The sequence below is a fragment of the Lepidochelys kempii genome, chromosome 1 (genome assembly GCF_965140265.1).
Source record: "Lepidochelys kempii isolate rLepKem1 chromosome 1, rLepKem1.hap2, whole genome shotgun sequence".
Taxonomy (NCBI): Eukaryota; Metazoa; Chordata; order Testudines; family Cheloniidae; genus Lepidochelys; species Lepidochelys kempii.
This window is the reverse complement of record NC_133256.1, coordinates 240,806,196-240,833,576: the sequence shown is the minus strand read 5'-3', so window position 1 is coordinate 240,833,576 and position 27,381 is coordinate 240,806,196. Positions and strand designations below refer to the sequence as shown.

Below are 27,381 nucleotides of genomic sequence, written 5' to 3'. Positions count from 1 at the left end.
GTAGGGAGTGATATGCTCTCAATTAACTTCATACAAACCTGCATTCCCTTCTCCTTCTTCTGCTGGATAGCCCATGTGCTGTATGGACTACAATGGCTGGCAACTACAAGAAACACGTGTACCCAGCCCTATATTTTGCCTCTGTAGGTAGCCTTACTGCAGCCTCTATATGTATTCCCAGCTCTGTGCCTTCTCCCTTTGCCCTCAAGTACTCCCCTAGTGGTAGCCAGGTGTACTGCAGCCTCCAGGGGTTTACAGAAGCACCACCCCCACCAGGAGTCCCTATGCAGTACATCAGCCACACTACACACTTATAGCATCAGTAGTGGAGCTTTGGCCCAATAGCTCCTAGCAACCAGCTGCACCTGGACCTCCCCAGACCATGGTAGACAAGCAGCACAGTAGTTAGGTAGCACACAAAATGGTCCAGTACAAATTGATACCTCAGCGCTGCGAAGCACCCTTCTCAGAAAGAGGATCCTTTGGAGCCAGTCCCAGTGTGTATTAGTGAACAAAATGCTCTGTGCTTTGCTCTCTGGAGACTGGATGCTCAACAGTTAAAGTTCTACAAACACACAGGGAACAACATCCCATCTCATAAAACACATTTAGCTCCAGGTGAGAAAAACTGGCACCCACCACTCACAGCAGACAGTGCAATTTGGAGGCGGTGTTTCCCTCTAATTAGTTGGCATTTGCCATAACAGCTATTATGTTTCTGGTTATAAAGTCCTGAGGACAATGGTTCCTTATTTCCTACCAAAAATAGTGAGTTACTATTTATTCCCAGCCACACCTCTGCTCTCTCTAATTCACATTGAAAGAAGGTATAACTGAGTGCGGTGATGGGAAACGTTTGATTATTTGGTCATAAATTAAGACAGCCAAAACCTTCAATTATTTTTTACTATATATCCTGCATTCAGATGTTTACCTATTTCTCTAAAAGTGCCCAGATAAATATTTCCTCTCTGAACATGAACAGAAGCTCAAAGCTGTTTGAAACCAGAGACTAATGGGCGGGTGTGTGCCTCAAATTACACTCGCTAAACCAGACTCTGAGTTAGGTAAAAATGGTGTAAATAGAGTGATTCCAATGGGCCAGATTTATGCCTGGGGTAACTCCATTGCAGAGTTATTCTGGATTTCAACTGGTGTACCTGACATCAGAATCTAGCCCAATTCTTGTACCTTTGCACTTGTATGCTACCCCTGCTGTATTAGCAAGTTGGAATCCTAATATTGGAGCTCTGATGAGAGGATCCCAATATGCCAGACTGCAAATCCTGGTATTATTGCACTTGTGTGTAAGTGTCACTGAACACAGAGGCTGGGAATGTAAATTTTGCTACTAGTGTGCTGGTATGTAACCCTGAGGGCCAGATGTTGATCTCAGTTACACCAGTGTAAATCTGCTAAATTTGAAGCTCCTCCAAATTTATACTAGTATAAATGAAAACAGACTCTGGTCCCGAATATGGAAACTAATATGTAGAACCTATTGCACTGTGAATGTGAAGTCTGATATTCATACCTTTGAGTGTGAATCCTAATGCACTCTGAATGTGTATCCTATTAAGGCCACCACCACCCTCCCCTGGAGCACCAGCGGTGGTCTCAGCTGCACACTGGTACCCCTGCCCCAGGACAGCCATGGCCCCCCCAGAACCTCCTCTCCAAACTACCCAAGATTTAGTCCAGGATATATAGTACATAATCCAAAATGTCACTGGCCTATGGATCTGCATTCCCTAACCAGACTTCTTTGCATCTTGGAACATAAGAATAGCCATACTGGGTCAGACCAAAAGTCCATCTAACCCAGTAGCCTGTCTTCCAACAAAAACAACGAGGAGTCCTTGTGGCATCTTATTGATGAAGTGGGTTTTAGCCCACGAAAGCTTATGCCCAAATAAATTTGTTAGTCTCTAAGGTGCCACAAGGACTGTTGTTTTTGCTGATACAGACTAACATGAAACCTGAAACCACTCTGAAACCTGTCTTCCAAAAGTGGCCAATGCCAGGTGCCCCAGAGGGAATGAGGGAAGGTGTCTGTTTCACTAGAGGGTGTAGGGAGAAATATGTCATGCCCTGGGCTCTGGAGAGGGGATGTACATTGGGAGGGATGTAGACATGCTTGGCTTCTTACAGGAAGTTTAAACCCCAATGGGGAGGTGTCTCTGTAAGGGAATGGAGGCCCAGGCAAGTGGGGGGCTCTGGGTGTGTCCCTCGGGGGCAGGGGGGTCCAGGATTGGGGACTGAATGTGTCCAGGAGATCTCGGTCTGTAGAGGATGTAGCCCCTGGGGGCGGGGGAATCCCAGGCTGGCGATGTAGTGGAATCCTGGGCTGTAGAGAAGGTATCCCCTGGGGCGAGGAGATCCCAGGCTCTGGGAGGCGGGAGTCCCCGGGGATCCCAGGCTCTGTGTAGCTGCGCACCGCGCGAGGCGGGGCGGGCTCGGGGGCTGGCGCAGGGCGTGGGGGAGGCGGGGCGGAGGCCGCCGGAGCCCCCGGGATCTGCTTGCTGAGCTCCGGCCCCTGCACTCGGCATCGCAGCTGCCACAAACCGGCTGAAAGTTAAGTTCGGTCCCAGCCGCTGCAGGGAGAAGAGCCTGGGGCAGCCCCAGCGCGGCCAGGGCAGAGCGAGAGAGCGGGTCCCGGGGAGCAGCCCCCCTCCAGCGGCGCAGCTGAGCGAGGAGCCGGGCACTGGGGGCGCCAAAGTCTGCTGGGACAGGGGGGCTCGGCTGAGCCTCGGATTTAAAGACTAAAGGGCAGCGAGAGCCGGTGGGCCCCGGGGGCAGGTGCGTCTCCTCCTGGTCCCCTGACATTGCAGCGGCCGCCCCCAGCCGGGCTCCCTGTGCCCGGGAACAGGACTCACCTGCTGCCTGCGGAGCCAGGGTTGGGAGCTGCAGCCTGACAGGGAGCCACCAGATGCCGGTAGGAGGCGGCTGGGCTGAGCAGGGGCGAGCGAGGGTTGGGATGGGGCTTGCCAGTGCTCCTGTTATGCTGGCCGGAGGGTGTCACAGACATGGGCAGACCCGGGGGCTCTGGGCTCAGCCACCCCCACCTCCTGACGCTTTCCTGGTGCCTTAATCCCCCTTCGCCCCGGGGAGGGGCAGGCTGGCTGGCTGGCCGTCAGCCCGCGTCCGGGGGCTCTGGCCGGCCCCTTCCCCTTCTCCGGCCCAGCCTCTTGGTGCCGAGCCCCAGGCACTGGGGCGGGCTGTAAATCCGAGGAGCAGTCCCAGGGCCGGGTGCCGCTGAGGGGGTGGGAGCGGGAACTCCGTCCGGCCGTCTGTCGGGCTGGGGGCACCGGGCAGGAGCGGGATCAGCAGAGGGAAAGGGGCAGGCAGCTGTTTCTGGGCCAAAAGCAGGTTGGATGGGGCTGGCGGGGGGGAAGCGGCCCCTCTCCCTGAGGCGGCAATGGTGGAGCCTTGCGCCGTTCCCCTCCTGGAACAAAGCTGGAGCTGCTGCTGGTGTGGGGGCAGGAAACCTCCCCCCGGCCCTGCCTGCTCCCTTAGCTTTGTTGTGTCCTCTCCAGCTCGCCGCCAACCCCTGCAGCAGGCAGGTGAGGGGCAGGGCTTCCCGGGCCCCGCGCTGCTGGCGGGAGGAGCTGCCCCTCGGGTGTGCTGCTGGGGAGTTGGATTTGTGGGTCGGGGTCTCTCGCTGAGGAGCGCGCTGCTCAGACCTGGCCCCGCGTCCCCAGCCTAGTTTGCCGTGGCCCAGACGCCCTGGGTGGGCGCGAAACTTTCTGTCACTTTGTGCTCTCCGAACTGGCGTCTGAACGCTGTGTTGGGAGCTGCGGGGTAACGGGAGCCGGCCGCGGCCCTGGAAAGGGCCTCCTCTGGTCTGAGCCCTCCCCGACTGGGACTCTCGACTTGCGATTGCTCGGGGCATCTTCGAAAACTGGACACCAGGAGCAGGAAGGTGTCTGGCATTCTGGGAGGCCTGAACCTCCAGTGGGTGGTGTTGCTGTACATTTAAATCTTGGGGGAAAGGTACCAAACTGAGAGTCCTGGAGACTAAGGTCCTTTCTCCACAGCCGGGCTCTAGCACTACTGCCTTTCTCCCACCTTGTCTGTCAGTGTGCCCCTGTCCTGGTGAGAGAATTCCGATTCTGTGACTAATTCAATCATTGGCTCTCTGCTGGGACAGACGCATCAGATATAGTGGTTTTTATGCTCAGTATATTTGTCTACCGGCACCTGGACTAAGGCTGCTGACTGATTTTACTAGGTTATAGCTTTCAGTTATGACAAAGGAGGTGGATTTGAATTGGTGACCTAGAGGTGGAAAGGCTGTATATGCCATTGCTTATCCTGCTGAGCAAGCCCATCCTCCTGTCAATGTCTGTTGGGCAGACTAAGCCTATGTCATGGTTTATGGATGCAAGCATATAAACCCTGAGGTTGTGCTTTTGGGGGGCTTTTTGTTTGGGGTTGGGTTGTTGTTGGGTTTTTTTTTTTTTTTGTCTTCCTCTGCAGCTTGGGACACAGATCACTTGGTGGTTTGAACTAGAGTAAATGGTGGATTCTCTGTAACTTAATGTCTTTAAATCAGGATCTGAGAACTTCAGTAACTCAACCAGAGGTTATGCGCCTATTGCAGGAGTGGGTGGGTGAGGTTCTGTTGCCTTCAATGTGCAGGATGTCTGACTAGATGGTCACAATGGTCCCTTCTGACCTTAAAGTTTATGAGTCTGCATGGGAACACACACAAACTCCTGAATGAGAGGAAATTGACACCTGTGCACCCCCCTCACTCTCCGCATAGAATCATAGGACTGGAAGGGACCTCAAGAGGTCATCTAGTTCGGTCCCCTGCACTCATGGCAGGACTAAGTATTATTTAGACCAGCCCTGACAGATGTTTGTCTAACTTGGTCTTAAAAATCTCCAATGATGGAGATTCCACAACCTCCCTAGGCAATTTATTCCAGTGCTTAACCACCCTGATAATTAGGAAGTTTTTTCTAACCTCCAACCTAAACCTCCCTTGCTGCAATTTAAGCCCATTGCTTCTTGTCCTATCCTCAGAGGTTAAGAAGAACAATTTTTCTCCCTCCTCCTTGTAAAAACCTTTTATGTACTTGAAAACTGTTATCATGTCCCCTCTCAGTCTTCTCTTTTCCAGACTGAACAAGCCCAATTTTTTCAGTCTTTCCTCATAGGTCATCTTTTCTAGACCTTTAATCATTTTTGTTGCTCTTCTCTGGACTTTCTCCAATTTGTCCACATCTTTCCTGAAATGTGTGTCCCAGAACTGGACCCAATACTCCAGTTGAGGCCTAATCAGCACAGAGTAGAGCAGAAGAATTACATAAGAACATAAGAATGGCCATACTGGGTCAAACCAAAGGTCCATCCAGCCCAGTATCCTGTCTACCAACAGTGGCTAATGCCAGGTGCCTCAGAGGGAGTGAACCTAACAGGTAATGATCAAGTTATCTCGCTCCTGCCATCCATCTCCACCCTTTGACAAACAGAGGCTAGGGCCACCATTCCTTACCCATCCTGACTAATAGCCATTAATGGACTTAACCTCCATGAATTTATCCAGTTCTCTTTTAAACCCTGTTATAGTCCTAGCCTTCACAACCTCCTCAGGCAAGGAGTTCCGCAGGTTGAGTGAAGAAGAACTTCCTCTTATTTGTTTTAAACCTGCTACCCATTCATTTCATTTGGTGGCCCCTAGTTACTTCTCGTGTCTTCCTTATAACACTCCTGCTAATACATCCCAGAATGATGTACATCCATGCACACACCCTTTTTGTGTATACAATAGAATACAAACATACATATGTCTGTTCTTGCACACACATCAACATGACATCATCATGCATCAGTGTTCCCTTTCTCTCCTGCACCAGCTTCACAAGTGCACCAACACACGCTTTCTACAAGCACCATTGTACTGACAGCTTATGTGCTTGCGTGCACCAACATAGTCCCATCTCTTTCATGTATGCCAACACACATGCTCCCAAAACTATGCCCACTAGAACTCTCAATCTCTTGTGCATAAATATGTGTAATAGCTTTCATATGCCTGAGTACCAACACCCGTGTTTAGTCTTATCCTGACATTGTACAAGAACACTAATTCTCTTGTGCAATGTCACATGTTTATTTGCACAAAATCTCTTACTCCAAACTTGATTGAATGTGTACACAACACACTTGTTCCCCCACCTCTGCATAGAATTTGTGGGTGTGCACATGCACATACTTTTACACATGTACACCTCACTCCTGTCTCACATGCACACTAGCACTGGCATACACAGGCATGTGCCCACACACTCCTCTTCTCTCCTAGGCTTGCAAGTGTGGATGCTCACACCTGCACCAACACACACATTCTCATGTGAACCAATTCTTTCTGTGTCACACAGAACAACACTGCACATACCAGTGTTCATGCTCCCACCTGCTCCAATTCTTCCTCTCTTGCTCACTCAAAGAACTCTTATATATGCCCGTCAACATGTTTCTTGCATGTGCCAACACACTTATGCTTACCGGTATAATCTATCTCCCCCCATCCAATGTATACATGGGTACATATGTTTTCTAACATATGCACTTGTGCACACATATACACTCTCTTTTGTGCTGGGACATACTCTTTTACACACATTGATCTCTCTCCCCCCTCCAGTCTCATATGAGCCTTGGTGAATAAATAATCTCAGGCATGCACATGTGCAGGGACACACAAGCTCTCTTTCCCTTTGCACGTCTGTATAGGCATCCCCTTACTCTACCCAGTATGCATGGGTGCATGGACACTGGCAGTACCCTGTTCTTCATAGAATCATAGAATATCAGGGTTGGAAGGGACCTCAGGAGGTCATCTAGTCCAACCCCCTGCTCAAAAGCAGGACCCATCCCCAATTAAATCATCCCAGCCAGGGCTTTGTCAAGCCTGACCTTAAAAACTTCTAAGGAAGGAGATTCCACCACCTCCCTAGGCAGTTTACATTTATAGACTTTCTCACCCATGTGCACAGACACTCTTGCTCTTACACTCTCTTCCTCATGCATGCACTTATTTATGCACACTGGCCATGCACTGGTCATCTGAAATGGCTGTCATATTGTCATAGCACTTTTTGCTTGCTGGCACATGTCCATCCTCTATCACATACATAAGTTTTGTTTTAAAAGGGGAGAGAAACAAAGTGCATGTCCTTTAGAAAAAAGAAAATAAAGACACAGGCCTGACTAAGTTTACAAAGTTCTGGAGGGGTTAATAAAGTAGAAGGGGATGGGAGGAAAAGAGAGAGGTTCTTTTTTACACTACTGTACTAGTCATCATCTTATATGAAGTAAGGTGGCATTTCTTTATATACCAAGCATTGCCAATATATGGAATAAATTACCAAGTGTGGCAGAAACTAGTGTATGTTACAATTTATTTTTCTTCTTTTAAAGAAATTAGACAAGAATACAGAAGGAAAACCATTGTGAGGTCCAACTGCCAATTCAGAGTGTGAGGCAGAATTGGATAGGCAAGCTGGCCTCTCTCCATCTGTGGATTTCCTGTGCTCCCAGGCTCCATCTCACATGTGTGTTTTTATGCCCAGGAGTGTCAGCGAGGGATTCCTTCCTGTTGGAAAGTAGTTTCCTCCTAGCTCACTTTGTAGCTGTAATATTAGCACCCTCTTCTCTTTAAACATGCCCTGAATTCACCTTCTTTCTAAGATAAATATCATATGCGGTACTTAAAACTACAGTGTCTTCACGTTATTAATCGCCGCCTCAGTATTGACGTTGAAAGGATTTTACAGTCTAGTTCACTTCATTACTGCCAACTTCAAATATTTGAAAAATCTTAAATCAAGCCCCCAAAATGTGTGATTGCCTTAAAAATCATGTGCTTCTTTTAAATTGGGGTTCTTTTTATTTCCCTTCCGGGTTTTTGTTTTGTTTTTGTTTTTTGAGATTTTGGAGTGTGCAAAGAATATTTTCAAGGTTTTTTTCCTGAAACTGCAAGGTCTAAAAACTTACCTTTTACATGAAAGCTGAGATTCTCATGTAATTACTTGTCTACAGGAGCTGAGGCTCTTAGTAAAATGCCAAATATTGTGAGACGTCCAAAAATTCACAAGAGTTAGCAATTCTGTTACTCTTCACCTTTAATGCTCTTTCCATTTCACTCTGTGTAAGAAGGCTGGTAAGTTTCACATTCTGTACAGTTCTTCTGCACTACTGTGATGCTGTTGGATTTGCAGAAATGCAGGAGAGCAAATCATCAGAAATAGCCTGTTTATTGAAATCAATATAAACATATTTCTATTAATTAGGATTTTTTCTATTTTTTTAAAGCAAAACTTAAGCGTAAGTTGAGTAACAGTGTCACTTAAACCATTTCAGAATAACTTGGGAACACACAACAAGCACTTCAGTAATCCTTTTAAAATCAGGATTCAAATAGCCAAAACTTTCAAGGCAGAACAATTTGTACTAACTGCAGCTCATATTTTTATTGAGAAGGCACATAAACTTGTTGATAAAAGGGATTCAGACTTTGCTGAAAAATTGGAGAAGGTGCAGAGAAGAGACACAAAAATGGTTTGTGGGCTGGAGAAAGTACTTTACAGTGAGAGACTTAAGGAGTTCAGTCTGTTTAGCTTATCAAACAGAAGATTAAGGAATGACTTGACTATGATGTATATGTACCTTCGTGGGGGGAAAATCGCAGGTACTATATTGCTATTTAATTTATCAGAGAAAGGCATCCCAAGAAACTATGGCTGGAAATTAAACACAGACATGCAGATTAGATTTAAGACACAAATTTTTAATGGTGAGGATGATTAACCATTGGAACAAACTACCAAGGGGGAAATGGTGGATTCTCCATTTCTTAAAATCTTCAGATCAAGACTGGATGCCTTTCTGAAGATATGCTTTAGCCAAACACAAGTTATTGGTCTCTACAGGAGTAACTGGATGAAATTCTATGGCCTGTATTTTACAGGAAATTAGACTAGATGATCTGATGGCCCCTTCTGACATCCCAATCTAGAAAACTTATGTGAACTTTTCTGTGTATAATGAGGTGGAGTGATGGGGCAGCCGGAAGCAGATTGTCATTATTTAGCACAGCAGTTTCACATTTCACAGAGTAGCTATATAAATCTTATATTTATAAAATACCTTTCATCCCAAAGTGCTTTCCAAGATGAAACTAATACATGCTACAAGCTATATATACATAGGGCTCACTTAATTTATCCTTGGAAGTGCAGCCACCTCTACAGTAAAACATGGTAGCTTTTTAACAGTCTAAACCACATTTAAACAACGTTGACTATTTAAGGACAGGAATTGAAAAATACCATATCTGGTTGAAGCTATAGGGGAATTTAGATGAGGAGAATCTAGTTATTTAGTTGGAATTTGGCTGGAATAAGAAGAATTTAAACCCTTACAAAAAGTATCACAAATAGCCAAGCCTCTAGTTTTACATCTCATCTGAAAGATGGCACCCACAGCAATGCAGGGCCTTAACCCCAGGTTGTGGTATCAGGTTTGAATTAAGCGGTAGAGGGGAAAGCACTGCCTACTGAATTGTCAGCATCACCTCCTACATCTCCTCGGATGGTTTTCTATAGGCACTTTGCTCTCAGCATTGCAGCTATGTTCAGACTGCAATTTCACACTGACACACCCCTGAAAAGCCTTTCCATTTAATATGAAAACCACGTGGAGGGGCTGGGAATGCCTAGAATAATGGGGAAGAAGTGCTCAGATTGTCAGTCTGTGCCATAACTTCATATTCGGTGATTCTCTAGGCTGCAGGTTCTTACCCTTCAGTGGTTTTGCTGTGGGTGCTCCTCTTGGTACCCAGCAAAAGCAGATGGCTAGGTCTGTGTGAATCCCATCTCTTCTACTGTGTATGTTTACCTCTCTAAATATAACTCCTCAGCCAGTCTCATGCATCCCAGACTGACCTGTTCTCTTGTGGTTGAGCTGTGGGTCTGGCTCTTGCTGCAGTATTTCCTGGCTGCTTTGGGCTCATGGTTTGCAGCTCAGTCCCTCTATCAAACAGATATAAGTTAGACACTCATTCTCTCTAGGATTTTGGGAAGCCAATTCTCCCTGTTCCTAGGTTTTATTTTTAAACCTGGAGGTTCAATGAGAAGCCTAACAGTTCTAAGGAGTGGAGGGTCCCTATTCCTACCCCACCCCCCTCCCATTGCTCACTCCTTCTCTGAATATATACAATATAGTGGGCTTCAGGAAACCTCTTGTCTGCCAGTTACAATCCACACAGTTTATGCTGCAACTCTGATCGTTCCCAGAGATCAGGCATGCTGAGGCAATCCTTAAAGGGACAGTGTCTCTCTTTAAACCTCTGTCAGAATCTCAGAGATGGGGTTGGCAGATATTTTCCACTTTATGCCTTTTCTATTTCTATTTTGTTTAGAGTTTGCTTCCTTTCAGTTTGCTGTAGTTTTTAATTTACTTGGGAAAACATTTATATACACCTCAGCCTTTGAAGAGCGGAGAAGAGAGGAGTGAAGTGGGGAAGGGAAGGACATAATTCTCTGCTGTGTTGAATTAATTTGTTTTAAAATCCTATTCCAGAGACTAGCCCTGACAGTCCAACCCTGCAGCCCTTACATATCTAAAGAAAGACTGAAAGATGAAATCATTAGTGCCTTGCACACCCATGCAAGAGACTCTTGATTGATTTAGTCTACCACATGAAAGAAACGGTTTGATTCCTGGCACGGTAGACTAGAACTCCTTGAGCTAACCCAATGGCCTTGTGGTTAGTGCTGTTGTATTTGGAGTAGAGGTAATTAAGGTTGACGTTTCCAAAAGGGACTGTTGATTTTTGGGTGGTTCTAATTTTGAGTTGTCTGACTTAAGGCACTTTAAAAGGGCCTGATTTTCAGAGGTGAGGGGTCAACACTTTCTGAAAATCAGGTCCCTGTAAGTTATCCAAAATTGGTTCCCCAAAATTATTAGTCACTTTTGAAAATTTTAGCTGAAGAGTCTAAAGCAGTGGTTTTCAACTTGTGGTCTGCAGACTATGTCTAAGGGGTCCATGAAAGGTTGTCATGACCATAGAACAGTGGTTTTCAACCTGTGGTCCACGGACCTCCATTCAACATTTTTTAGGAGTCTTCAAATGAAAAAAGATTGAAAACTACTGGTCTAAAGGAGAATCAGAAAAACTGTTTGTCATTGAGAGAGATTAATTCAACTACACACAAGCAAGAATGCTGAAGTGATTTCTAATGAGGAGAGACTAGTTCAGATCAAAACTCTCAGAACTCTTGACTACATGACCCTCCTGCAAGGATATTCAATTAGAACAAACTGTCAGATCAGTAGGCAGATCAGTAATCTGTGTCCAGACACTGTTGCATACAACGTTTAAAGGTGACCTAAAAAAGAAATAAAATGTGTTTCTCTCTGATGTATAAAAAAGAGCTGCTTGCTTTTTACCTTAAATCTAGAAGTGTCAAGACTTTCTTGGATTTGTTGGAGGCTTTTTAGTCTAAGATGTTTATTGCAAGTTGTTACATCTTAACTGAAGGGCTGAGAGATTGAATATTTAATAAAGTAATTGTTTTCCCAAGTGTTCTTTAGTTGTTGGGGTTATGTAGGCATTAACAAAAGCAAACAGAAACCAGTGTTTTTAAACAGTCTGACTATAATTCTCTTTCTTTGTCAATTGTTCAACTTTTAGTATTAATTTCTTATGTGTTATGTCACAGTTTCACTAGTTCATAACCATAGCATCTTCAAGATAGACAAGATCTGACTTTTAAAGAAAAAAACAAGAGGATTTTCTTAGTTGGTCACAAAAGCTTTCAGACCTTCTTCATACATAATAGAATAGTGAAAGGATACAAACCCAAATTTGTCTTACTTGGAAGTTTGCTTTTAAAAGCAGTTTAATTATTTCATGGGTGTTATATACTACACTTCTAATTTTCTGAAATCTTGTTTTACACTCAACATAGAAAGTGGATACAATTAACAAATAACATTAAATTACATAGTATTTTTCTTTTACAAATTTAGCCAATCTAGCTGACCCACCCATTCATTCTAATCTTGCAGGAGCTGGGCTTGGTACAATGTCATGGTTTTATTCAATTACTGTGCTGACATTTTCATTTTTGTGTCTTTTTTGGAAAGATTTGGAATGTCCCAACTAGATACTATCACTTCAGACTCTACACAACCTTGGGTTCTAACAACTTAAGTAAAGTTTTATGGTCAGCTATCAGGTTTAGTACATTCTACCATACAGGTGTTCATGGAATTTCATTATTCTGTACACTGCACCTTAAGGACTATTAGTTGAGCATAAATACTAGTTCTTGTCAGGGCGTAGGATGTGTATACAATAGACTTCTCCCTGTCATTGTGTAATCCGAGTGAGATCACAGTTCCCACTCCAACGAGGAGGTCTCACAAACCAGCATTACAGGAAAAAAGTGGAGTCAGATGGTTCTTATACCTGTGCACCTGTGTCACATTCTTTTTGCCATTTCTACCTTTTAACAATTCGGTTCGATGTTTTAACAGTTTAGAGGAGTATAAGGTGACTTCAGCAATCACGTATTAATGCCAGGAAAGCTTGCAACTGGATAACTTTATTAAGTGCCGGTACTAGCTGTATAGGTTCCATTTTTTCTTTAACTGGATGGATTTCTTCAGTATCAACTCTGTGTCCTAAGAAAACTGCACTGTCCTGAAAAAAAGAGTCACTTGCTTGTCTTTACTGAGCTTCAGAATATTTTTGCACTACTGCTTCCAAATTATGTAAATACATTTCTGTGGTTCTTCATAACTAGAGTAGCATTCAGAGAGCTTACTAACCACTTGCACTTTCTGGTCCATAATAAAAGCTCTGGTACATTAACTTGGCCCGAAGGGAATGTGTTAGACTAAGGCCTTGCCTTGACCAGAAAAATGATGATGAAGTTTAGGTCAGGCTTAGACAACATGAACTATCTAAACCCCACTTAAACGCAACCACTTGTCCTAGTGTAGATGCAGGGTAACACCTTCAGATAAGTTTTAGCAGGTTGAGTTAAGGCCTAGACTTGAGCTAAAGATGTTACCCTGAATCTGCACTAGGAGAAATGGCTAACATCTTTAGCTCAAGTCTAGGCCTTAACTCAGCCTGATCAAACTGATCTGAAGGTGTTACCCTGCATCTACCCTAGCACAAGTGGTTGAGTTTAGGTGAGGTTTACAGAGATTTAGGGTTTCCAGCCCTCCCAGTTTTGCCAGGAGTCTCCTGGAACCAGGCTCTATCTCCCCGAGGCCACCGATGCCAAACCAGAAGATTTTAGGCCGCTAAAAGTCCAACGGTGCGGGGGGCTAAGGCAGGCTCCCTGCCTGCCCTGACCCCCCGGCACTCCTGGAGGTGGCCAGCACATCCCCCTGACCCCTGGGAGGAGAGGGAGTATCCGTGCGCTGCCCGTGCCCCAAGCACCGACTCCGCAGCTCCCATTAGCTGGGAACTACGGCCAATGGGAGCTGCGGCAGCAGTGCCTGCAGGTGTGGGCAGCACGTGGAGCCCCCTGTCCCCCGCAGGGGCCACAGGGACATGCTGGCCACTTCCAGGAGCAGCACGCGGAGGGGGCGATGCATGGAGCCCCCTGGCCCGCTTACCTCGAGCGGCTCCCAATTGGCAGTGCAGCAGGGCTAAGGCAGGCTGCCCTGGCAGCTCACGTTGGCTGCAGTTCCCTGCGGGACCTGGGAGCTCCAGAGTCAGTGCTCAGGGTGCTGGCAACGCGTGGAGACCCCTGCCCCCCAGGGATGTGCCGACTGCTTCTAGCACAGAACCTGGGCAGGCAGGGAGCCTGCCTTAACCCCACTGCGTCGCCAACTGGGAGCTGCCCAAGGTAAGCACCATCCGGCCAGAGCCCACACTCCTCACCCCCTCCCACACCCCAACCCTCTGCCCCAGCCCTAAGCTCCCTCCTGTACCCAAACTCCCTCCCAGAGCCCATACCTCCTCCCACACACCCCATCCCCTGCCCCAGGCCTGAGCCCCCTCCCGGGGCCTGCACGCAACATCCCCTCCCCCCACCCCTGCCCCAGGCCTGAGTCCCCCCCAAACACCCAAACTCCCTCCCAAAGCATGCACCCCAACCCCCCTGTCCCAGCCCAGAGTCCCTTCCCACACTCCAAATCTCTTGGCCCCAGCCCAGAGAAAGTGAATGAGGGTGGGGAAGAGGGAGGGAGGGGTGGGTGGAGTGAGCAGGGTGGGGCCTCGAAGAAGAGGCAGGGCCTTGGGGAAGGGGGGAGGGCAAGGCCACCCCAAAAGGGTGTTTGGGTTTGTGTGATTAGACAGTTGGGAACCCTAAAGAGATTCCATTTTCTGACCAGCTCTACGAAAGTGTATTCCCACTGGTTCTTCTGGTTGACTATTCCAATGGTTTTGTGTGTGATGACTTGTAATTCATTGCAAATTGAATTCTTGGTTGTGTCCACATGGTTGGTTTGGAGAGGCTGAGAAAAGTTAATTTTTCTTACTCTGCGTTGCGCTTTCAAATTAATATCCAGAATTCTTACCTAAAATAAATTTTCCTTCTAAACTGTGGTTGTTAATTCACTATGCAGCTTCCTGCTGCATACTCCATATACAAATTAGATCTCTGCTATTCTTCCAATGTAGTTAGACATCTCATGTGGAAGCTGGGTGTTTTAAACCTATGATCTGAGACAATCTTTTGCTTGGCTGTTGTCCAAACAGACACTTGAAAACTACCATACATCTTCTAGCTAAGAAGACACATACACAAAAAAACCCCAAAACACCTTTGGTCCCACTACTGCCAGGAACTTTTTCTGCCAGGCCCTGTACCATTTGTTTCTAAAAACTCTTTCGGGTTCTCCCCAGAATTGCTAACACTCTGTTCTGAAGCTGCATCAAAGCACAATCCAGACCAACCTCTGAAACAAGTCATTTCTTTCTTTGTTTTGCATTGCTTTGTTCTCGCTCCTCTTCTAAAATGCAATAGGTCCAACTTTTTATCACCAACCTATTGTGTTTGGAGTAAAGACAACTGAAAATTCAGAGGCCAGATTCACAAACAATTGTGTGATATCTATTCATCTACACCAAAAGGACGCATGTTCTTGAAGGAGGAAAGACCAGTTCTCACAGAAATGTCCCCTGTGTATTTCTCTGGCAAGACTATTACAAACATTACATCATTGGAACAGACCAGTAAAGCTAGGTGAATATCTCAAACATTTCCACTAATACTTTCTAGAATTAAAAAAATTGAATTCAGGTTGATTGTTTTTGTACAATTTTGTATGTGATCTCCATTAATGTTTTAGCAAATGAGTTTACTGGCAGGAACATTCATAGAAACAGTACGTTATAAGCAAATAGACAGTGGTGATGGAATTTGTATTTTGAAGTTATAAATGCAAATATTTGCATCAGAAACCTGATTCCAAGAGTTGCATTGCTCCATTTGAGGAACAGAAACCATACCTGTCAACTGTGTGTTCAATCAAAGCTAATCAAGTAGCTGAATTTCACTTATGTACTGGCAACAAAATGTTCACAATCAATCTATATACCAGGAATTATTTGTAGGAATTCGCTGTCAAGTAATTTTGGATGGTAAAATTTGAGAAATTTGTAAATTGCTGTTGAAAAATTGCAAATTATTCACTCAGCTCTACGGATCAGTGATCTTAAGGCAGGGCACTGTTACCTAGCAATTTCTAAGGCCTGCTTAACTCTTAGATTTGTCATGTACACTAGAAGTTCCCTATTTTCCCATATGGAAAACCCTGATTCATTTCCCACCACAGTCTGGTCTTTTGTTCTAGGGCCATGACGGCAGCCCACATGGTCAGGGTTCTGTGATTAGTAACAAATCCTGGTTCATCTGGGCACATTGGATCATTCCAGACCAATGCTCACTTCTCACCCCTGGCTGGCTCGGGAGTAGATTTGACAAGCGGTGGAAAAGTTTGTGTTCAGCCTTCATGGTATAAAAGGTCACTGCAATCCAGGTCAGAAGGGAAGAGGAGGGAGACTAGGCTATCTCCATGGAAGACAGTCCCTCCCGCACAAAAATCCACTTTTATTGTCACAGGAAAGACTTGGTAAAGTTCTGTCTTTCTCAACAGTCCTTGTATAACCCATACCTGCTTGCAGTGGCACTCTGTCCCCTCTAGTGGTTCCTAGACATCTAGAGATTGATGAGTCTGCTACAGTCTTGGTTAAGAGGCAGGTGGCTTTTAGCTCATGCAGTAGAGATTCATATACTAAGCTTCAACGGTTCAATCCCACTCACCAACAGCTGGGGTCTGTGGACGTTACACTTGCACTTGAGGTCTGATTGAGTTGCTAAAGCCCTTTGGCACAATGGCCATACTCATTTCCAAGCCCTGTCATAGCTTCTATTTGAGAACAAGGAGTGACAAGAAAAACTACTCTGCATTTACACTAAAACCTCTCCATTCAATCATGCCCTGCCTAGTCCTGCCTTGAATTGAAGAGTTCCCCTCAATGGGGTGGAGGGTTCCCTTAAACTTCAGTGAGGTCACTCATGTGAGTCAGAGTGGCAGGCTGGGGCCCTTAGTTTGGTGCCTTTGTTGAGTGGAGAGAGAGTGGCCTTGTTCACGCAGCAACAGAGACAGGTCTTGAGTGTTCCACGTGCCCCGACATCCAGATTCACTTCCAATAGATAATGGGTTATTTTCCAGATTGAACAATTTTAAACAAAAAGGGACTTTTTTTTTCTAATGTCTATTTTATTTTCAAATGACCAAGAAAAATTCTTGGTCATTTGAAAATAATGGTAAGGCTGTCAATCCAAAAATCTTAGGCTTTCTGATTCCCATTGTACTGTAGGTAGAAGCACTTTCCATAAAGGCAGGGCTGCACCTTCCTATATACAGAGAAAAACTACAATCTAAAACAGAGATTCCTCCAAACTGGAAAGCCCCTCTTATATTGCCCTCTCCTCCCTGCCTTTAACATGGTTTAAAGTATAAACTGTCACAATATAGGATTGCAGCTTCTTTATTCCTGCCCCGCCCCCCATCTTTACATTTGGGCTGATATGGAGAAAGGAAGAATGGTCCAGTAGTCGGAGAATTAGCCTGGGACTTGGGAACCCTGGGTTCGGTTCCCTGTGGAAACGTGAGCAAATCACTTAAGGACATTCAGTTCCCCATCTGTACAATGGGGATAATAGCACTTCCCCACCTCACCAGTGTGTTATGGGATAAATACATTTAAAAGAGTGTGAGGTGTTCAAATATTATGGACACAGGGACATCTAAGTAACTTAATTGGGGACTTCTGATGCAGTCCTCTCTCCACCCACTCTCCCCTCAAATCTTACAGGACTGCTGTAGATAGGGCACTGTGAGGGGCAGGGGTCCCCTCAAGACCCCACATCAGGTCCTTGTACTTTCTCTCCCCCCCAGGTCCCAGCTGACAACCAAGGGATTCTTGGAACAAACAGACAAAAAAGACAAGTCCTCTCCCCTCTTTCTTCCCTTATGGGAGAGGGGAGTCCATGGGAAATTGAAAAAAAGCAAGGGTCACCTGGAATTCAGGCACTATTCCTAGGTCAGCCCTTTGAACTTGGTCTACCCAGGGTCCACTGCCAGCCCCTCCTCATGGGGCATGTTGATGTGAGGCTGGGTAGTGCAGCTTCAGGAGCAGTGTTGTTGGTGTCTCCCTCTTGGCAGGCCTGTCCCAACTGTCCAAGGCAGGGCAACCGCCTCCCTGTTCACCATCCCTTTCTGTGGCAGGTTTTCCCTTTTAAGCTCCCCCTCCAGGCACAGCAAGCCTTGCAGGTGTGCCTGGTTGGTGTTGAGCAGGCCCAGAGGAGTTCCTTAGTCCCCGCTCTGTCTTAGTGAGGGTGTGCCCCTTCACAGGAACAAATCTGCTATATAGATCAATTAAAACTACTGCTTTCCAGGGTGTCCTCACAAGTCCTGGGTTCATTGGCTGACCTGAAGATGAATACTGCCTCATGGTTCAAGTTCCTTGTTTTCTAAAACAAAACAAAACAAAACCAACTAACCAAACCAACAAAGAAAACCCCACCATACTGAACAGCAGAAGTAACAGACCTTTCTGCTAGATTCCTACCTTAGTTCTGCTCAACCATTTGTACCCCACACTGCATTTTGGGAAGGGCGTTCATCAAGCTAAGTATATCTACCTTCTCCTTAAAATGCGGTGTGGGGCACAGCGTTGTTTGGTTGAGTTAATGTAGAACCTAAGGTGAGAAGCCAGCTTTAATTTTCAGCCTTGGGTTGGATTCACTGGTCAGTCGACTCACACAGGATTTTTAAGTTCAGATCAGCAGCTTGTCTTTGAAGAGGGACATAAAACCTACTTTTTAAATAAAAAAACAAACTAATTTTAGCTACAAAAATAAAATTGAGACAGCCATATTTTTCTTGCTTAACAACCAATAAGAACGAAGAGTTGTCTTTGGACAAGTCACCTTAGAAAAACAAAAGTTCATAGCTTAAACACATTGGCTCACTGGGTACAGAAGTTGGTATGATACTAAGTATAATTCTAGATAGAAAGAGCTGCAATCATGACAACAAACTCTCCTGGAGTCCTTGGATTTGCTGTTGTATTCGGACACAGAAATGTATATGTCTAAGAAATCCATAAAGACAGTCGATGAAGTGAAGTGGATTGTCAGCAAAAGATGTTTACAAATTTACACTTTTTAGGCCTGATTCTGATCTCTATTTCTTCTCTTTTTTAGCTGAGTGACTCATGATTGACATTGCTGTGAGAAGAGCATCAAGCTCTGTGTTTGGCTGTCTTGTTGGCACACACAATATGTTTAAAAATCAAACTATCCCATATACGGCTTTATTTTTATCCCAAGGTTCTGATGATGTGTAACCCACAAAACTGAAACTTTCCTTTGTGTTTCTACAGTGCCTAGTACACTGGGGGCCTCTGGATACTACTGCAATACCAATAATAAACTGGAGAACTCACTAAAACAATACAAACCTATAAAACTAGATTTCTCTAGAAGGTGTCAGTTGTTAGAGCAGGGGACTGGGAATCAGGACTCCTGGGTTCTATTCCAAGTTCTCTGACCTTGGACAAATCTGTATACTTAATTTTTCCCATATGTAAAGCCTGCCTCATAACGGCAATGCAAATGAATGTCTGTGAGGTGGTGCAGAAAGTGCAGAGTATTATCATTATTATCTAGCTGGGTGCTGTTTATACTCTCTATAACATAGTGTTGTTGAGAGGAGAGGCTGTGACATTTTTCTTCAGCCCTTATCACAGACTGTGGCTATCCTGTCTCTTTGGCCATCCTGTCCTGTCCTCTTTGCTGCTGTTAGGGAGGGCAGCTAATAAATTAATAGTCTTTAGCAGACATTATTTTACAAACTGATCAGCTCTGTCTCTTGCATTTTCTGTTCTTTAGTTCTAAATAATAATGCTTAGCACTTTACATCTGGAAAGTGAAGTGAAAACTAATTAATCTTCACAACCCCTTTTAGCAGGTATTATCATTCATATTTTATAGATGGGGAAACCAAATCATAGAAAAGTTAAGTGACTTGCTCAAGGTCATATGCTGAAGCCTGGTCTACACTTAAAAATTAGATCATCCTAGTTACATCTCAGGGCTCTGAAAAATTTTGCGCCCAGTGCAATATTGTAAGATCAACCTAACCCATAGTGTAGCTTTGGCTAGGCAGATGGAAGAATTCTAGTGTTTCTTGGAAAAGTGGATTTACTACATTGAAAGACAAACCCTTTCCTTTGCTGTGGGAAGTGTCTACGCTATAGTGCTGCAGTGCAGAGGTGGCATATGGAGGGGCATGCGGGATCATGTGCCCCTCCCCCCATTGTTCGGTCATATAGTGTGGCCAGGTTCCCTCCCTGTGGGACATCTGAGCCTGCAAACTGTGCCCAGCAGGGAGAGGCAGAAGGAACAGCTGGGAGCTACAGGGAGGGGCCACTACTTTCTGGGAGTGGTTTTTTGTGACTTGAGCTGTGCTGGGGTTGTGCCCCCCCCCCACACACACACATACACTATCAGCAGGTACGGGTCATCTCAGCTGCAGCAGCAGAGCTGCGGTGGCATAGCTGAGACACTGTAGTTCCCATAGTGTAGACATACACAGAGTCACTGGCAGAGGCGTACCTGGCTCCTCTGATTCCAGCAGTGAAAACTGAAATTAGCGGACTCAGTCAACACCTCTGGAACAATGGACATCTTATGTACAATCCCACAGCACCGAGTAATAGTGCTATAGTTAAGTATTAACTTTGGCAACAATCTGATGCTTTGTCCTGCCAATAAAGCTATTGACATGGAAACTAGCATCTGAGCCCTTGCCTGTCTGAAGGTAATTGGTGGGTTTTGGAGTTTTGGTCTTTAGATCAGGGTTCCAGCATATTGACACTGAGGTCATGGCTTGGGATCCAGGGAGAGACACACGGAGATGCACCACGAGGATAATCTCTTTTGGATTCTGAGACCCAAAACTATTGTTTCCCATCCTGGTCAGCCAGGCCCTTCCTCATGAGGGGATACAGAGTACCAGACAGTACAAAGGAGCAGTGTGGGCAGGAAAATCAGTGTGATCTACACCCACCCCCTCATCCTGACCCCCTATGCAAATATGCACAAAAAACAATGGGTAGATTTTTTAAAAGCCACTGCTCTTCTTTTCATTCCTACAGGGGCCTGTCAGTGGCCATGAGAATGGGTCATGCATACAGGGCAGCAGTTATAAGGAGCAACCTAAGATTAGGACAGCACTCCACTCAGCCATGAGAGCATTAGCAGCTGTCACCAAAGGATCTCTACCCAGGGCAACATGTAGCCTTCTGGTGAGTGGGGAGGAGGAATAAAACAAGAAAGAAGGTAACTGGGATTTAAAAGTAAAAGAGAAAATGGAGAGAAAAAGGAGTGATGTGGCAACTGATCTGGGGGCAGGGTGCAAGAGAATACAGGGGCCATCATTACTACACTCTTATACCAGTGGTGAATGTAGGATAAATACCCAGACTGTGTGTGGCAGGGCAGGGTAGAGCACAGGAGGAGTTAACACAAAAAGTTGGGACCCACTGCTGTAAGCAGAGCTTTGGAGCGGAGCCCGCGGAGCAGCTCCGGAGCAGTGGAGCTGCAGGTTTTTGCCTGGAGCAAGAGCGGAACCAGAGCACAGCTCCAAAGCCCTGGCTGTAAGCTCTCTCCTCTCGGTACTAACTTCCCTGTCTATGTTTTGCTCCCCACTCCTCCTGCTCTGTCATCTCAGGCTATAATTCCCTAAATTAAGCAAGATGGGACTAGGTTAGTACTCCAGGTAGGAAACATCAAAGGAAAACCCACAGTCTGAGGAAGTGATGCATGAAATGCCCTTTTCTCTGTTAGCATTGAACCAATGTCCCAACAGGGAGCTAGGAGGTACTGTCCTGTTGGAGGGTGCCATCATTCACATGGGATGTAAAAATAGGGGCCTGACCAATTGTTGTCATTAAAGATGCCGGGGCACTTTTCACAAAAATAGGGTTGTTAATCCCTAATATCTTGCCCAAAATCCAATATGGGTAATTACACAGTCCCCCTAAACTCCTGTAGTTTCAAGTAAGTATTCTTCACTTCCTAATTTATTGTGTCATGTACTATTAAGCAGCTGCTGTGCTCCACCTCAGGAATAGCTGCATTACACCAGTGGGTAAAATGATCCTGACCTGTACAATTTGTAATGGAATTATCGAGTGCTTTGGGATCTTTAGCTGGAAGGTGCTATTTAATGATCAGTGTTATAATGGTTTTATATACTCAGGGTTCACTATGTGAGAGCCGAAAGCTGGTAGCCTGTAACTGACCATTGCTCACACGCCATCTCCCAGCCCAGACAGGGCCAGGAGGGTTCTCAGTCTTCATCTGGGAGCCTCCCTAACTGTGTCTCAACTATCTGAGCATATGGAGACACAATCTACAGAGAACTGTAATAGGACATGCCTATCCACGCCACAAGTCTCCAAAAATGAGTATCTGTGATGTTCACTAATGAGTGGTTGTGGGACTTCACAGCTGGGACTGTTGCACTTATTTCTCAGCAGAGAATAAGGTTTGCGCCTTGCTGCTGTATTTCCTTTTCCTGGCATTGGCTGACATGGAACAGCAGGGCATTGTCTCTCTCGCACTAGTGTGAACTGCAACGTGAAAGGGTCTGGTGCAATACCATGCTGCTCCATTTCTCCCTTTTTCTGTTGCCTGACCCTTAGATCTGCTCATCAGATGAAGAGAGGCCAATAGGGCATGGAGATGCACTGGATCTGTTCCGTTTAAGGACTAATGGGATCTGTGCCAGAGTAGGACACATTTCTTCTGGCCATGCCATAGCAAAAAATAAAAAAAATTTAAAAAGTTGCAGAAATAGAAGGATTCAGGTACAAGTGACAAAAATGCTAAGAGGTATCGAGAGACTAAAAAGATTAAGAGTATGTAAATTAGAGAGAAGACGAGTAAGTGCGGACATGACAGAAGTACACCGATTAATGAGAAGTAAACCAGGCATTCCTGTATATATTTTTAAATAATATGAAGACAAGAGAACATTCAGTGAAACTGAAATGCAATAAATTTGACATAGGTAAAATTTAAATACTTTCTTACACAACACATAATTAACATGTGGAACTCATTGCTACTAGATGTCAGTGAGGTCAAGAACTTTAGTACGATTCAGAGAGGATTAGATATTTATATAGATAATAATATGATCCACAGTTATGAATTTTAGGCTATCTATTATAAGGAATATCAACACTTCTTCTTCAAGACATTTTCCCTAGTCTCCAGCTCTTGCTCGTTAAATTTCTTCCTCACCCCCACAAGCATGTAGTACCTTCCTCTGAAATGTCTGGTACTGGCCACTGTCAGAGACAGGATACCAGGCTAGAGAGATAATTGGTTTGATCTGGTATGCAAGTCTCTATGTTCTTAATTGGGGATGTGGTAATAGGATATTTTCTACCTCTAGGTGATCAGTACAAATCTGGCCCAGATCAGTAGTAACTGAAAGTTGCATATCACCTGAAGGCTGATTTGTGGTTTATGAGAAATAATTTCATGGTCTCAGTCTAGCTCCTAGTAGAAAATTGTCCAAATTGCCAAAACTACTGTACCACCTTTGTCGGCATTAATTGCCCCCTTGCTGGCAATCTCAGCACTGAGACAAAGAACTAATTGAGGTGTGTGACAGAACCATACATTCATGCCCTACAAGTGATATCTGCAGATTGGAATTGAGAGAGCTTGTACTGTTGTTGCTAGCTCTGCACTTGTTCTCTTCATAAATACTGTACTTTATTCTCCAGGAATGCCAGTCTGACATCTTTGGTCATCAATAAGTCTCTATCCTTGAACCTGTAACAGTTGCACAGGGTACTGCCACTAACCCTACCTTTTGTTGTTAAATTGTCTAAGCCGCTCCTCTTCCTCTCGTTTTATCACTTTAATATCAACAACAATTTCCCCTTGACACAGTGCCCATTTGGTGCTGCAGGCAGAAAAGCCTGAGCAATAGCACCGTGACATCAGAGGTAATTCAGCCAGTCATCACTCCCTCCCTCCACTAACGCTAATCCTGCTGCCTGCTTTGGTCATCTCTCCCCTTGACAGTGCCCATTTGGTACTGCAGCCAGACCAGGCAAAGGTAAATGAAGGGAGCCATAGTGAAAATCTCCAGCCTCACTACTACTGGGCCAGTAAAGCTCCTGATTTGAAGCAGCCCCTGCTGTTCCAATCCTGATCCTCTTTATCCCCCAACTCTGTCAAAGCCCCTCAGCCCTGACCTGTAGTTTCATATGCTGACTCATTTCAACCAATGGGATTGAAGTATGCAAATAAAACAGGAGGGAGGGCATGGTAACTGGTGGAGTTGCCTCTGACCTCATAATGCTTCTTTGCCAGTAGCATTGAATGGGCAGTATGCGGAGATCAGGCTTTTCTGATTTTCTGGTTTTCTCATCTTCACCAAAATCAATCAAGTTCTTCCCACTGATGACTAGAATGTTCCCTGGAAGTTTGCAGTTGATTGGATGCAATCTTCAAAAAGTGCCATCAAGCTGATTGTTAAGCCTTACTTTGCTCGGCCAAACAGTGCGTTATATTGTAACAAATCTGTGGTCACCTAAGGACTTCCCAAGTTCTCTTAGGTTGCATACCTTGCATACTTTGAACTTCATAGTGGCAGCTGGGATAGAACTCAAGTCTCCCTGTTCCAACAACCCAGGCCCTTACCAAATTAACTAAAGGAGAATGTCTGTTAGCAGTATAGGGCCTATGACACATAATAGAGCAAACTCAATTCCATCCAGTAGAGAGTACCCATACATATAAACATTATGTTTATTGCAGCTGTTCTGATCCAGCTGTCACTGTGAATACTAATCTTTTGGCCAAGCCCCTTCTTTTCAGTGGTTGCTCAGGTGATAATGCTTGTCAGGTCTGCTATCAAGCCCCAGTGCCCATCAACTGAATTGACATAAGAGAGACAAGGATAAAATGTTCCAAAAGATGCACCTGACTTGCAAATGGAGAATGAATAGGTGGAACTGAGCGGTTACACATGCAATTTGGGTCTGTGTATTTTAGCAAGTTGATTCAAACTGTGTGCAGATGTGCAATTTGGATTGCAGGGGTCTCTGCTGGAATTTTATTTGCTTTCCACTCATGGGAGTGTGTAGCTTCTGAATTTTGCTACGCATCTCTGCCTAGATTGAACACAAAATCTCAAAGTGCTCCTCAGTCAAAGCTGCCGGGTTTGACCTTGCTTTGTGTCTGTCCAGACTACAGGTTACAATGCAAAACTGTAGCTCAGTCCCATCTGTGCTGAGAAGGGTCACAAACCTTTCAGCAAACGTGGGCTGAGTTTGTGCCAAATCCCAGAATCAGTTGTTTTTTATGGTTTTTGGGGGTCTTGTTGAAAGTGTCACATGGCTCCAAAATTTACCCGAGAGAGCAAACCTAGCATGTGATCACAGGTCTATGGTGTTAGGGAAGAAGAGGACTTTTGTTGATCTAATTCCAGACTGCTGAGTTGTCAGTGTCAATTATCCCATTAATGTTCAACACCTTTCCAGTACTTTGTATATGCAGGATTCATGAGCATCTGTATATCGAGGGGAAAACTCATATCTGAAAGGAGGTGTGAAATAAGGCACCCTTGGATCATATAGATTTCAGAGTAGCAGCCATGTTAGTCTGTATCCGCAAAAAGAAAAGGAGGACTTGTGGCACCTTAGAGACTAACAAATTTATTTGAGCATAAGCTTTTGTGAGCTATAGCCCACTTTAATGAAAGCTTATGCTCAAGTAAATTTGTTAGTCTCCTACAAGTCCTCCTTTTCTTTTTTTGGATTATATAGAAAACAAAGACCAAAGGCTATAAAAATATTAAATGCAGAAAACTTTACAACTACCATTAAAAATATCTCTCATTTCCCTAATGCCTTTTATCCTGAAAAATCCCAGAATGGTTCACAAATATATATGCAATAGAAACACTTCACCCATCACTGAAGTGCCACCACCTCTGACTGAAACACAACAGCTATTGAACAGTGCAACAACTTAGGACAGAAAGTAGGAAAAAATACTGTCTCTAACAGAAATTTCAGGAAAAATGTAGCAAGGCCGAATGTAATTACTCATGTTGGCATTTGACCAAGTTAACACTCCAATTCTTGTGAAAAGCAACATGTTGTCTTTAATGACCACAAGTGTGGTCAGGCTTTCATTTATCTCATCTGAAAGATAGCATCTCCAGCAGGTTAGCACTGTCTAGCATCATGATGGATCATTAATTCAGTACTGACTCAGAGGAGGAGTACTGCCCACTGAGTTTCGCACATCACTTCCTGCAGAACCTGGATTTTCTTTGGAGTAATGGCCAGCCTTACCACTGCCTAGCTGGTGAGACCAGATGAGATCATGACCTCTGAGGTGGTCTGGCTGCAGTTAAATATAGAGAGATACTGAAAAGCAGTTTTCATAGTAAATGTTGGAAGGTTTTTTTGAACGATTGGATCTTGGGTTACAGATCTCAAAAACAAGAAACCTTCTTTAACTGACTTAATAATAGTATAGTTTTTAAAGTACTTGTTTGGCCAGTGCTGACTACATGCTTACACAGCTACCCCTGGCCTGGGAAGGATCTAAACCACAATGGCTAAGTATAGAGGCCTCTAAAATATTTTCATATATACAGTGCCTGAATACACAAACATAACCAGTCTCTCTTCTGCCTACAAGAGCAATATTTTCCACAGGATTGGTATTGACAGAGGTTTTCCCCTGTAGTTACAGTTATCTATTAAAATAAAAAGCCTCCAGAATTGCATCCCTCTGCTGAACCCGCCTTCACCCCACCTTGAATCCAATATAAGCAATGTCATCTCTTTCTGAGGAAAAATAAGACTTTTCATTCTGTGTCCAAATAGCTCCTGACTGGTGCTTGTTAAAAACACCACAGAGGAGGATTCAAACACCAGGACACTAGTGCCAGGATTCACAGCCCTAGCTTCTGAGAACAGCAGGATCTGTGCACTAAGGCACTAATTCTGGTAGTCACTCTCCTAGCCTGGAAGCATGATAGGATTCATGTACAATGCAACCAGAGCTGCAATTCACCTCCAATCTACACTAGAATCGCTACAGCTCTCCCGTTTACTCCACCTCCCCGAGCAGCAGTAGCTACGTCAGCAGGAGAGCTTCCTCCACCAACATAGCGCTGTCCATACTGGTGCTTAGGTTGATGTAATTTGTCACTCCGGGGAGGGGGTGGCTTTTCCATACCCTGGAGTAACTTAAGTTACACCAAAGTAACCGCTAGTGTGTACAGGCTCCTGTGGATGCAGTGAAATCCATACACCCTTGCAGAGAAAGTACATCTGTGTGCAACCCCTAGTTTGTGTGCAGCACTCTGAAGCCCATGGGTTCTATTTTGTAGTGAAAGTCTATCTCTTAGGGTTTTTCTACGCTACAAGGACTACAGCGGCACAACGACACGTCAGCACTGTAGCTACGCTGCGATAGCACTGTAGTATAGACATTTGTTAAAGCAACAGAAGCAGTTTTTCTGTTGCCATAGTAAATCTACTTCCTTGAGAAGTGGTAGCTAGATCAACAGAAGAATTCTTCCATCAGTCTAGCAGTGTCTACAGTGCAGGTTAGGTCGACCTATGTTGCACAGAGCGTGAATTTTTTCACAGCCCCGAGTGATGTGGCTAGGTTGATCTAATATTTAGGTGTAGAGCTTTTTTAGACTTAGAAATTGCCTGACCCCTTTGAGATCTCTGTGTGCCTCCCTCTTTCTCTTTGACAGCACAGGCAGCTCCTT

At 44.9% G+C, this 27,381-nt stretch overlaps 1 protein-coding gene across 1 annotated transcript in view; it reads left to right on the top strand.

Annotated features, from left to right (window-relative positions):
• The first annotated feature begins 2,557 nt into the window (after positions 1 to 2,557).
• The window catches only part of WNT5B (Wnt family member 5B), a 97,107-nt gene continuing 72,283 nt past the window's right edge, over positions 2,558 to 27,381 (top strand). The window contains exon 1 of the mRNA XM_073320345.1: positions 2,558 to 2,935. Coding sequence (XP_073176446.1) covers positions 2,930 to 2,935 — 6 coding nt within the window. The 5' untranslated portion in view covers positions 2,558 to 2,929. The remainder of the gene's footprint in view (positions 2,936 to 27,381) is intronic.